The sequence below is a fragment of the Gastrolobium bilobum genome, unplaced genomic scaffold, assembly GCF_033153095.1.
Source record: "Gastrolobium bilobum isolate Gb01-03AN ecotype WA unplaced genomic scaffold, APGP_CSIRO_Gbil_v1 utg18965, whole genome shotgun sequence".
In the NCBI taxonomy this organism is placed as follows: domain Eukaryota; kingdom Viridiplantae; phylum Streptophyta; class Magnoliopsida; order Fabales; family Fabaceae; genus Gastrolobium; species Gastrolobium bilobum.
Genome location: NW_026899063.1, coordinates 15,389 through 29,063, shown reverse-complemented (window position 1 = coordinate 29,063; position 13,675 = coordinate 15,389). Strand labels below are relative to the sequence as shown.

The 13,675-nt window shown below is 35.3% G+C and overlaps 1 protein-coding gene across 1 annotated transcript; it reads right to left on the bottom strand.

The window, feature by feature from the left end:
- Positions 1–9,361: 9,361 nt before the first annotated feature.
- Positions 9,362–9,829, bottom strand: LOC133286778 (uncharacterized). Its single transcript, XM_061484225.1, has one exon. The coding sequence runs from the start codon at positions 9,827–9,829 to the stop codon at positions 9,362–9,364; it is 468 nt and encodes a 155-aa protein (XP_061340209.1).
- Between the last annotated feature and the right edge of the window lie 3,846 nt (positions 9,830–13,675).

Below are 13,675 nucleotides of genomic sequence, written 5' to 3'. Positions count from 1 at the left end.
AAGCTTTCGTGTCCTCGGTTTAGCCATGTTGTGGTTCCACCATGTCCCATAGGGATATGGTATATGCATGTTGTGTTACATGCTTTTGATGTTTTGGAAATGCTGTTGAGCTATTGTATGTTAGTACCTTGTTGATATGCATGGAGGTGTTCCACCTATACGGTAAGCCTGAGTATGTAGAACATACAATAGGGTGAGGCTGTGGGTGAGGTGCAAGCGGTGTTCCTTGTACTACATGTAGGGAATAGACGTATTCCTACATTTCTCTGGCCAGTAGATAGTGATTACACACATGCCATAGATATCTGTTGCACTACATAGTTTTGGAACTGATAATGATATAAATGCTTTTTGAACTTATATTGCACATGTAAGTGAGCTTGGGGTGGAAGATCCTTGAGGACCCCTTGTCTTACTGAGATTTCTAGTTTAGAGATCTCACCCCACGTTTGGGGAATGCTTATTTCAGGGTCAGGTAATGTTGAGACCTCAGGCGGCAGGAGGCCGGAGCTGAGTTAGATTGCTGTTATATTATGCTGCCATGATTGGATGCTGGATTTGTATGCTGCTTTTATGCTTATAGCTTCAGTTTATGTATTGGATTTTTATGTTGAGACTCGTTGGTTACTATGTTTATTTGGTGAGCATGGGGATTGTCCATAACACATAGTATTGTCATGTCTTGTTTATGTCTTGAGTCTTTTGGAGTTGTAATAATGTACCAGGATATTGTCCGGAATACTTGATGTAATGCTGTGATTTTGATACACACTTTATCTATATATTGAGGTATTTCAGTAGATGTCTTATTGCAATTTACATACAGGCGATATTTTATGAAATTGATTAAGTAATCAAGTTGGTAATTGATAATGACGTCATAATTGAAAAGAAAAAGTGTGTAATATTAATATTCCGGGTATACACGGGGTGTTACAGTATGCATCATGCCAATTGAAACCGCATGAAGAAAATTATCCGACCCATGACCTTGAGCTTGCGGCAATTGTTTTTGGATTGAAACAATTGAAGCATTTCTTGTATGGAATGAAGTTTTCCATATTCAGCGATCACAAGAGTTTGAAGTACTTGTTTGATCAAAAGGAATTGAATATGAGACAACGACGGTGGACCGAGTTCCTAAAAAACTATGATTTTGAATTGAAATATCATCCTGGCAAGGCTAATGTTGTAGCTAATGCACTGAGCCGTAAATCTGTGAGCTTAGCAAGCATGATGATTAGAGATTATGATGTGATTGTGAGGTTCAGAGATATGAAATTATCTAAAATCTTTCCATGTAGAATTTGTGGCATCGTAATTACAAGCATTGAAAATGAAATGATGACCAGAATTAAAGAAGCTCAATTGCAAAATGAAAGTGCTAAACGACTGAAAGATCAGAGTGGTGTATCCTGCAATGATGAGGGTATACTATTATATCAGGGTCGTATTGTTGTACCTAGGCAGTTGGCGGAGGAAGTAATGACAGAGGCCCATAAGGTTCATTTCACAGTTCATCCGGGAGCTACAAAGATGTATCAGGACCTAAAGATTAATTTCTGGTGGCCTGGTATGAAGAAAGACATTTCCGAATTTGTCTCTAAGTGTCTCATTTGTCAGAAGGTCAAGATTGAGCATCAAAAGCCTTCTGGTATGTTGCAACCTCTGGATGTTCCTGAATGGAAATGGGAGAGTATCTCCATGGATTTCGTAGTGGGATTGTCGCGAACACAGGCTAGTTATGATTCTATATGGGTGATTGTGGATAGATTGACAAAATCCGCACACTTTTTGCCAGTTCGGGTAGATTTCTCTGCTGAGAGATTGGCTAGGCTCTATGTGAAGGAGATTGTGAGGCTTCATGGGGTGCCTGAGAGCATTGTTAGTGATCGGGACCCGAAGTTCACTTCTCGCTTCTAGGGAGCATTGCAGGAGGCTCTTGGCACTCAGTTGAGACTGAGCACTGCTTATCACCGACAAACGCATGGTCAGACTGAGAGGACCATTCAAACGTTGGAGGATATGCTGAGGGCTTGCACCCTGGAGCAGGGTACTGTATGGAATCGATATCTCCCGCTGGTTGAGTTTTCATATAATAATAGTTTTCATGCTAGTCTGGGTATGGCTCCCTACGAGGCCTTGTATGGTCGCAGGTGTAGGACACCTACTTGTTGGTCAGAGGTTGGAGACACCGAGCGGTTTGGATTGGATTTTGTTCAGGAGACTACTGAGCAGATCAAAATGATAAGGGATCGTCTGAAAAAGGCTCAAGATCGTCAGAAAATTTATTATGATCTCAAGCATCGGCCTCTGGAGTTTGAGGAGGGAGATCATGTGTTCTTAAAGTTATCACCGGTTACGGGTGTTGGACGAGCCCTTGGAGTGAGGAAGCTGAGTCCGAGATTTATTGGACCCTACCAGATTCTTCGTAGGGTAGGACCGGTTGCCTACCAGCTTGCCTTACCTCCTAAATTGGCAAATTTGCATGATGTGTTTCATGTTTCTCAGTTGAGGAGATATGTAGCTAATCCTTCTCATGTGGTTCAACCTGATGATGTTGAGGTCAGGGAGAATTTGAAGACTCTTATTGGGCCACTGAAGATACTCGAAAGAGATGAGAAGAGGCTGAGAAATAAACCCATTCCTATGGTGAAAGTTCAATGGGAAGGAAGGACGCCTGAAGAGTCCACTTGGGAGCGAGAAGATGAGCTTCTCCGGCAGTATCCTAAGTTTAAGGACAGGTATGTTCTTGATTTTGCGGACAAAATCGCTAAAAGGTGGGGTGACTATAATAGCCCTAACCTAATTAATCAGTAAATTACATGTAATTAAATAATTACGCATGTATTAGTGAGTAAAATTAAGTATAAGACTTAATAAAATGAATTGGAGTCACTTTGGAGGTAAAAAGTGGACTCAGTAAAAATTAAGGGGTGTAAATGGGTGTAGGCAAAAGTACCCAAAATATAAAAATGGAAGTGGAAATATTCCTAGAAAAGTATTCCAGACATTTAGGTAAAGTTTGGTAATTAATGGAGTTGAATAGATAGACGAACTAATACCCACTTGTTACCATTTAACTTATGTTAAGTGACTAACCTATTGAAAGAACCCCATTTTCCCACCCAACCCGTCGAGCAAACAGAGAAGAGGAAAGGAAGAAAGGAAAAGAGAGAGAAGGAGGGAAGGAGAAGAAGGGAGGAGGGAGTGCAATCCTCAACCAAATTTGATGATTCCAAAGCCTAAACTATTCTAAATCACCTCCTCTTTGATAACCCTAACTTGGTTTTGTGTGGGAAGCATTGTGGGGGGAGATTTCTTCCTCCCAAAATCCGACCCACATATCTTTTGGAGGTGTTTGAAAGCATTCCCTTCAAGGAGAGCTTAGGGGATCCACACCCTTTAGTTGTGTAGCCATTGGTGGTAAGATTCTACTCCTTGAACCTCATAATCCATTGAAATTGCATGATTTAGGGTTTAATGAATAGTGTTTTAGGGTTTTTATGAAATGTTGATAGATTGGCTATGTTCTAGGAGTATTGGAGCTTAGCGTATGTTATGAGAAATGTTAGTAATGGCATTTAATCGGTGAAAATGAGCTTAGATAGTCATTGTTAATACTTTGAGAATTGCAAAAATGTCATGCTTGGAATTGTGGAAATTCTTGCATTGTTGAACCATTGCTTGGTTGGTTGTTGATTGTATATTTGTGTTGTCTAGGATTGAGGCAATTGGACCAACCTTAATTGACCAACCGTTGGAGCAAGCAATTGAGCTTGATTAGCTCTTTGGAATAGGTAAGTTCATGCCTTGGTTGATGAATATATGATGTTCTTGAATGCAATATGTTGATTGCATTCCACATTGGTGTAGGTGTGTACTTTGCAAGTTATAGCTTGAATACAAAGTTGACTAGTTGTAGAACCTGTTGGTGGTGAACAAAGGTTGAGCTGAAGCTTGAGGTAAGCCTTCGGACCTTGGGTGTAATTCCCTTGATTGTTCCACCAAGCCCTGAAAGCGTAGTGGTAGTTATAGTGTATATAAATGCAATGAAATAGTGTAATGCTTTGTTATACGTATGTGTATGCATTTGGTGTGGCATAGGATGGTGTTTCCCTATGTTGGTATGTTGCATGAGGATGCGTAAATCATACTTGGTAGTTTAGCTGGCCAGTAGGACTATTTGCATCTGAGTTTCCTTAGGACAACTTGAGAGCTCGAGGGATTTCTCCTGGAGATGTTATTGCACTTTGCATAGATATGTATTTACTGCATTATTATTGTTATTGCTATTACACTGATATGGAACTGTGGGGTGGAGAGATGCTCCAAGGACCCCTGGTTTACTGGATTTATTCGTATATCTCACCCCATGTTATGGGGACCCCCTTTCAGGTAAGGATGCTGCAGGAGCCACCAGTTGCAAGTGGCCATACTTGGACTAGTAATGATGCATGAGGATCCTGTATTTTGATATTATACATGTTATTTTGTAGCTCACATGTATAGGATTGTAATTAATAGACAATTGATAGATGTATGTTCTGTTTATTTGGAATGGACTAAGCCTATGCTCATGCCTTTGGTTATCTCTTTGTTGATGGGAGCCAAGGGAGTGATCATAGTGTTTTGTAAGCTAAGTTCCATGAATTGTAATGAACATAATTTGTAGTTGATGATTACTTTAAGTTCAATATATGTATGCTCTTTATGTATTGGATTGTTGAGCTGGAAAACTTGATTAGGCACCTAGTGCCAAAGTGGGAAATGTTGCGAAAACATAGGTTATGCTGCCCAAAATTTAGTATAATCCATGAGGAGAGGTTGGATAAGTGCTAGGGTTAAGTTTAGAGGCATGAACCATTGAGGCTTGTCATGGGGATGCCCTTTCCCCTAGGTTTGGACTGGAGAAATGAGAGAGGGAGAATTCCCTGGCAGCGCGCTCAAGCGCCCAGGAGCGCGCTCGAGCGCCCTGCTGCCCCTGTGAAATGCTCTCTGCCTCCTCGCGCTGGAGCCCCCTGAGGGAGCGCTTAAGCGCCCTGGTTCGCACTTGAGCGCCCTTAGCCGCTGAAGGAGGAGAGGCTTCTGCCTCTGCGCGCTAAAACGTCCCAAATGGGGGCTGAAGCGCCCAGGATAGCGCGCTTGAGCGCCCTGGTGCGCGCTTGAGCGCCCATTTATACTGAAAGACCGATGCTCTCTGCCTCAGTGCGCTTAAGTGCCCAGATGGAGGCTTTAGCGCCCGATAACGCGCGCTTGAGCGCCCGGTAGCGCGCTGAAGCGCGCGGGGCCTGTGTTCAACACCCCCTTGTGTTGCTTCAAATTGTCATTACTTGGGCTACAGTGCTCCAAACGAGGCGCGGTTTGAAGCCCCGCGTAGCTAATGATTAGAAGAAGACATGTAGTAACATTTGGTCTAAGGATATAAGAGTATGATGTTAATCTTAGTTATTTTATTCCGCAACGTAATACGGTTATGATCACGCACTTGGTTATCTTAAGTTCGGCATGTTTTAAAAAGAAAAAATTTAACCGGATTTTAATTGAACCATGTGATTGTAACTGTGCTTAATATCATAAGGCGGTGTTAACAAACTGGTTCTAGAACGGGGTGTTACATGGATGCTCATTGATAGGTTCCTATCCTGAAAGTAATTCCAACAAGATTACACCAAGTCTATATATATCACACTCTTCATTAACATCCTTCATTTTGATAAGCTCAGGTGCCTTATAACCCTGAGCAGCTGAAATTTCAAGCATTTCTTGGCCCGCGGTCGTATGCAGCAGAAAATGGAGGCCGGAATCTGAGATGTATGGTTGGTAGGAGCGGTCCAAAAGGATGTTCTTATTAAACTTGAGGTGTCCATGGATAATAGGCTTCTCTTGTTCTGTGTGAAGATGCTCTAATCCTTTGGCTATACCAATGGATATTCTACATATGTTAGACCATTTGTAACATTCTCCATTTCCATCTGCTAAGTGAACATCCTTGATCAATAATAAGACATAAAATTCAAAATAAAAGCCACTCTTTAAGGTGGGAAGAATATGGGCTGATGATTCAAATAGCTAGGTTCGAAATCTGCTGTGCCTAACTACTTGAACACTAACCATTCTTAATGAATATTTCAATATTTCCAAGTCCATTTAAAGGTACATTAATTGATGAATGAATACTAATGCCATCAAAATGGCCAAAAGGTCAGATTATAAAAGTGAGTAGTATTAATATCAGCTAGGAAATTGTAAATAAAAAAGCAGAAGAAAGAAAGAGTAGTATTTAGCTTTCTAATACTAAAAAGGAAAAGCCTATTTCATTAAAGTTCACTTCAAACAAATGTTAAGCATTGAGAGACAAAAAATAATGTTTGCACATAAAAAAAACTTAAAAGCAATATTGCACTACTTCCTTTTTTAAATAATAAAACAATAACAACATATTCCAACAAACATTCTTTCCACAGTATAAAAATGACATAACTTTTTTGTTGTGCAAAATATCATTCACTTGTGTATTAAGTTACATCACCATTATGTTAGTCCAAAATACTTTCCATTCAGTGCCATCTCGAGGTTTGAGAAACGTTGACTTTGATAGATCACCACCATGTTCTGTTAGCATGCATAATGAAATTGACAAGCATAATGAAATTGAAAATTTTAAGTACGACGTATTACACAAGGTTATGCGCTTACCTGAAGTAGCCCATGTAGATTTTCAAGTACTCAATGAATTGGGTCTTACAAAATGACCACACATAGCAGACGATTGCAGATATTCTGGAGAACCAGTCTATGGCCAGACTAACTCAGATATAACAGATTCAACAAACTTCCTTTTTGGAAGTCAGTTACACAAATAAAACAACGGCATTCAGTTAGTACAGGCCTCGGATATCTATAATTTCCTAATATAATTTATATTTTAATGTTACCAATATTAGTACTCAAGGATCATAAAAACAACGTATCAAGACTGTACTATAATGCAACAATGGTACACATGTCAAAACTTAATTTGAGCCTTAAATTTTTCACACAGTAAGGCTGTTAAGTAAAGATATTGACGAAAGTTTATCCAAGCTTATGCAATCTATCGAAATATATGGGACTCCCACATAACCGATCACAATATAAAATTGATACAGGTTAAACAAATGATTTTAAGACTGTTGTGCCAGTCAGGACAACAAGCCAGATTTAAGGTGCTACTGCTTAATCAAAAGAGATAGTAAAGAGTTTCTTGTTATGTACAATCAAAACTACTGGATGCAAATAGTCAATGTAACGGGGAACATAAAGCATTACATTCCTCACAACTTTATCAACAACTTGAACAGATTTACAATCACTCTTCCTATGTGGCTAGCTTTCGATTCGATTAAGATCACCAATTTTTAACTTTCAAACTATTTAACTTTAGGGAAGGGTAATATATCATTTATTAAGTACCTAAATTAGAATGACCAGAACACAATAAGTTTCATGAAACCAATTGCGGCAATATAGTAGATACTAAGCATAGAACCGGTGAATCGGCCATGAGTTGCCATCTTTCATTTGTTGTCCACTCTTGGGTTCTGGTTGTTCAATTGAAACTTGTCTACCCGTGGACGAAGCTAAAGGAAAGGAATGGAATGGTCTATTTTATTACCACTCTTTTTGATCAGTCCTTACACCATCACTTAGCATACTAGAACCTTAAATAAACTACAGTTTTAGTCTACAGCTGGCACTAGTACATTGCACCAAAAGTTGATGATTCACTATGTAAAAATTTAGACATATTACATTAATTTCATATAAAAGGTAAAACTGGACAGGAATCATGTCATGAAGGTTAGGTCATCTTGACAACACACAAAACGTATATTTTGGAAAATAAGGGTTTACAACAATAACATCTTAACTCTAGCAACAAATGCTGCGTATAATGAAGTCTCTCGTTTACACACATAACCACATTACAAATGTAACCTTATTTCATTCAGTTTAAGATTCCACACATCGCATTGGTCACATCTTTAATGTAAGATTATGCTTATACTTCATGACCAATCAATGTACTAAGGCTATGTAAAACTAAATACAGAAGATTACATTTGAAATAAATTGATAAGTTTAGCTCAATCTGCACAATATTTTTTTTTACTCAATAAAGCATTAGAGGTCTTATTCTAAAAGCCTTTTTTCGATGAGTACAATCTATAGCGTATTCAAATAATCCCACAATTTATTCAATAAATTTTATACGTATATAGATATACCCAATTCAGAAACCTCAAAGCACTTGCTTTAGACTATGTGGCGATAATCTTAAAGACTTGAACGAGTTTGTTTCCTGCAAAGGCATAATTCCAAGTTTCACTAATAATTGAGTAACAGTGGAACAAGTGCTCACTAGAAGCAACTAGATGATGTTCAATGTAATAAGTTCAATTAATAACCTATTTTACAGAAGTCAGTTTACACACCACATTACAAATGCGCATTCGATACACAGGGTCACACAATAACATCCAACACAGTCTGATGGGATAACGCACTTACTTGACCAGCAAGATCACAATTATGAATATCTTGGTCAGCTTTGATATTGTTGTTAAATCATAATAATCAGAGGTCAGTAACAAAATCAGAAATGATTCAGCCAAGTAGTACTAATAATATAATTATATGTAACTCAACTCTGAACCTAAACAAACATAAAAGGCTTTATTTCACTCTTAAGGATAGCAGATAAAAAAAAACAAAAATACGACTGCCAGTACTAGTTCTGTAACAGAGCTCAAGTACTAACAAAATATGAAGTTCAAGTTAACAATTTACTCAAGAACAATATAAGGGTTGGGTTCAATTATCAACAGCTCAACAGCATAAGTTTTGAATAGATCAATCAAATTTTGTCTCGGCAATATATATAACTAACTAAAATTCTCTCGGCAACTCGGGTCTTAATTCAAGTAAGTCCTTCTGCAATCAAAATGGGTACTTTAGCTAACAGATAGAGCACTTAATTCACAACAATGAAAGTACAAAATTTTCACTAAAACTAGGCTTGGACAAACATTGAAATTTGAGTTGATTTAAAGTTCAATTGGCATAAGGATTGTATGATGACCTCAAAACTAAGGAAGTTAGGACATTCATGATGACCTCAAAGTGCCTGTTACAAAAAATTGATACTAACACTGGCATTAACTGAAGAACCCTTTGATAAGAGGGATTCTTATCGAGGATAGAGAAAATTGGAAAAGAATATTTCTGGTTGAAAAATGGTTCAATGGTTACAATTACCTATTTCTAACAGAATAACAGAACAACAGAAATAACTACCGCCTAACTACCTAACAGCTAGCTATTTAATGTCTGTTGAGTAATCCTTTGCCCATGTGGGAGCTCCTCTGGTCCTGGTCGACCTCTTCAACGTATCACCCTTATACTCTGTTCGCCTATTCCTCAGATTCCACGGCCTCACAGGTTCTTCGTCTTTCAAACCCTCGCCGTTCACAGGTTCTTTTTCTTCGTTCTTCACATCTAGCATCAGCTTCTTCCTACCTGAGACGATCTCATCCTCAACCTTGATGGAGCTACGTCGTTTCAAAACCCTCGCATTTGTCGCGTGCTTCTTTTCAGGCTCCAACTCCTTCTTGTGGGTCGCCGTTGATTCTTTGACCTTTGACACTGAAGAACGCTTACGCTTATTATCACCGCTGCCAGAAATTCCACCGGTGCCGTCAGCATTCGTAGGTCTCATGATCCACTGGGTCCCCCACTTCAAGAACGGGGAAGGGAACGTGAAATTGTGAAGACGATTGGATCTCATGGTTCTAGCCTCCACCAAACCCCTCAACCAAATTTACCGCCGGGGAAAGATATAAGGTTGCGTGTTTTTCTCGGAAAAAACACGCAAGACAAATATCTGAAAAAAACAAACAAGAAGGGAGAATAGAAAAACTAGCAGTTGTGAGCGAACGGAAGCTGAAAATTTTCTCAAAAAATTTGGGAGTGAAAGATCTAAGGTTGCGTGTTTTTCTTGTGAATGTTGCCGGGGAAAGATGAGTTTATATACGAATGAGGAAACTAAGACATGACTCACGATACAGTTTATTACCGTTCGAAATGGGGAGTACATCTTATAGATTTTAAAAAAATTTAAAAGATTTTAAGAGATTAAGATGGGTGTATTAGATTAGGATTTTAAAAGATTTTTTTGAGCTTTGAGCTAAAAAATCTTAAAGATTTTAAAAGACTGTTCAGAATTGGAGAGATTTGTAGACTTTTTTAAAAGACTTTTTTTACAATCAAGATTTCATAAGATTGTTTAAAGAATTTTAATAGAATTCATAAGATTTGAAAGGACAATATGGATTTATAAGATTTTAAAAAATCATATGAATTTTTAACAAACATTCAAAATTACAAGAGTCAATACAAAAAAGAAATGTTATACTTACACCCTATTTTTGTTTACAATATTTTACAATCATATCTTAATTATAAAATAATTTTTTATAATTAAGAAATTATAACACTACGATGGGAGCTACCTTCATTCCAATCTCTCTGTATTTTGTTTCGATGCAACTGCGCTACTATATATCTTTGTGCTATTTCATTTTTGCCTTAAAATATAGGGTACTATAAAATATTAAGATTATCTCATATTCATATTTTCTCTTTTTCTTTTTCTTTTTCTTTCACGTCATCTCATGTTTTTTTTAACGTGAATAAGAGATTATTTTATTTTCTACGATATATGAAATATTAAATACTAATATATATTAAAAAATGTATTAACATGATTTGAGAAATCCAAAATATAATTTTATTCAGAAAAAATGTATAAATTTTTTATTATTTTTCCTATAAAAAATAATAAAGCTTTTTTTTATGATGAAGACTAATATAATATAAAATAAATTATAATTATAAAAAATTCTTTGAATGTTATAAAAAATCATATTTGTCACGTGACTTTTTTCAATCCATTAAAATTCCAATCGAATACCAACGGATTTTTTTGTCCAAAAACAATCCATTAAAATCTTTTGAAATCTCAATCCAATACAGTCCCCTAAATTTCATTTTTTTCAAGTTTTGATTTGTGTTGTGAGGTTGTTTTCGAGATGATGTTCTATTTGGAATGTTTGAGATAACTTAAATAAAAACCTCTCCTTAAATAATCAACATAAAGTCAATGAATCTTTATGTGGGAAAGTCATACGAAAATAAATAAATAAATTTAATATATTAAACAACAAACAATATAGAATGTGTTTTTTTTTGTACACTTTCCTTTTTCATTTTTATTTTCAGTTAATAAACAAATCAGCTTTTCAAATGTATATAAACTTTATTTAATTGAAAGATAAAAATTATAATATAAGTCTCTTAAGTCAAGGGGATATACATCATCTTCTATTGAGTTAATAAGTAAATTTGACCTTAGCAAAATTTGTTAAAATCCATACCAAAAAAAAAAAAAAAAAATAAGTAAATTTGACCCTTCATAATATCATCATGTGAAGTCTAATAAGGAAAAGTTTTTTCATTCCCTAATTTATCCATTGGATTAGTTCATCAGCCAATAATAAATTTCAGGAAGTAAAATGAGAATTCATCCTTTTTATTTTAATTTAAAATTTGTCCTTAATGAAATTTGTATTTTAAATAAAAGTTAAAAAAAAATTAAAAAGAATTCTTCATCCTATTCAATACTATTTTATACTTTATATTCATTGAAAAAAAGAGTAATGTCCTGAAAATATATATAACTATAATTAACAAACAAAAAATGACATAAGAATAAATTTCAAATACCTATGATTATGTCCTTTTTAATTACGGAAAGGGAATATTATCTTGTTTGGACCATCTTTTCCCACAAATTTGAAATGCATTTTGTCATGTTTGGTGTTGCGTAATATTGAATAATTTTGCCATGCTTTCTACATTTGCTCAAGACATTTGAGATTTTTGAAATTATCTCTTTTTTTTAAAAAAAATGTTTGAAATTCTCTTTACTTGTGCTCATGAGTAAATTTTCTACTCCTCTTTGCTTCCTTCTTGATTTTCAAATCAAACTAGAGCCTTTTCGTAGGAAATCTTCCTTGCATATTTCATGAGAAAATAAAAAAAAAATTAGTTAAAGATAGAAAATATATGTAAGTATGTATCCACATATAGAAAATTTTTACACCGGTGTAAGACTAAGAATTCTTACACAACTTCTCAATTGTTGATTTTCGTGCATCCAACGATTATAAATTAAGAATTCAAACGAATTAATCAATATTAATTAATTATTAATTACACTACAAATGACAACCCATGATTTTTGTCTATCAACGATTGAGATGTGGTGTAAGACTTTTTAGTCTTACACCGGTGTAAATCATGCCCTATATATATATATATATCATTCTAATCCAAGAAAAATATTAAAATAGATAGCATCGAAAATAAGGATTGAAACTTGAAAACTGATAACATAATCCTAATAAGGAAACTAATAAATAAGATAGTATCCTAAAAAGAGTAACAAATCCTAATAAAAAGATATTATCTAAGAGATAAGATGTCAAAGAATCCTAATGAAGTAAAAAGAATCTTTAATATTTAATTATAGATATTTTAAAAGGTTTAAAAAATATTTGAGTCAATATATTTAAATAAAATGAAAAATTTATTACATTGTTCCTTACGCTACGCCAAATTCGGAATTCGCTGGCAGTTTAATAGAGTCGGTTGAAAAACCCAATGATAAAATTGGAAACCTCAAAAACTTAATCTCGTTCTTGATATTGTTGGTATTGCAGTAAAAACCCATGATTATGCCATGATTGTAGAGTGATTGGGCTTAATGTGTGGGCTTGTGGCCATATAGTCCGCAACAGCTAACATGTGATTATGCCATGATTGTTGTATTTTGCAATTAGTATTTGTTGTTGATTGATATAAATTATATTGTTCATCTGTAATGGGGATGTTAAGTACGCATTCTCCAGCTTACAAGAGTACTACAATATGGTTAGTTTCAATAATATGAATAAATTGAATTAATTTATTAAATCAGCAATTATTTTTTAATTTGTTATTTTCTTTAGTTTATATAAGCTATACACTGGCTTTTTGTCACACATCTTTTACCGTTCAATCAATTTCATATTTCGACTTCTTATTTTCTTTCAATTTTCTCTTTTTCTTCTAACCATGTTTCCCATCTCGTTAAATATCCTTGAAAATACATGTGTCAGGAGTAATACGGCCACGTCATTAGATAATAATACTAAATATAGGAAATATAGAAATGGACGTGTTTTTCTTCCAAAGACTTTGATATATGAGATTGCCGACCAAATTTTTAATTATTCTTTCGAATATATGAAATATATAAGCTCTATCACGATATTTGATTATAAGGATTTCATGATGACCTCAAAACTAAGGAACTTAGGACATTCATGATGACCACAAAGTGCCTATTACAAAAAATTGATACTAACACTGGCATTAACTGAAGAACCCTTTGATAAGATGGATTCTTATCAAGGATAGAGAAAATTGGAAAAGAATATTTTTGGTTGAAAAATGGTTCAATGGTTACAATTACCTATTTCTAACAGAATAACAGAACAACAAAAATAACTACCGCCTAACTACCTAACAG

Bases quoted from the DNA above. Each gene is read 5' to 3' on its own strand.
- LOC133286778 (XM_061484225.1), bottom strand. From the start codon at position 9,829: ATGAGATCCAATCGTCTTCACAATTTCACGTTCCCTTCCCCGTTCTTG.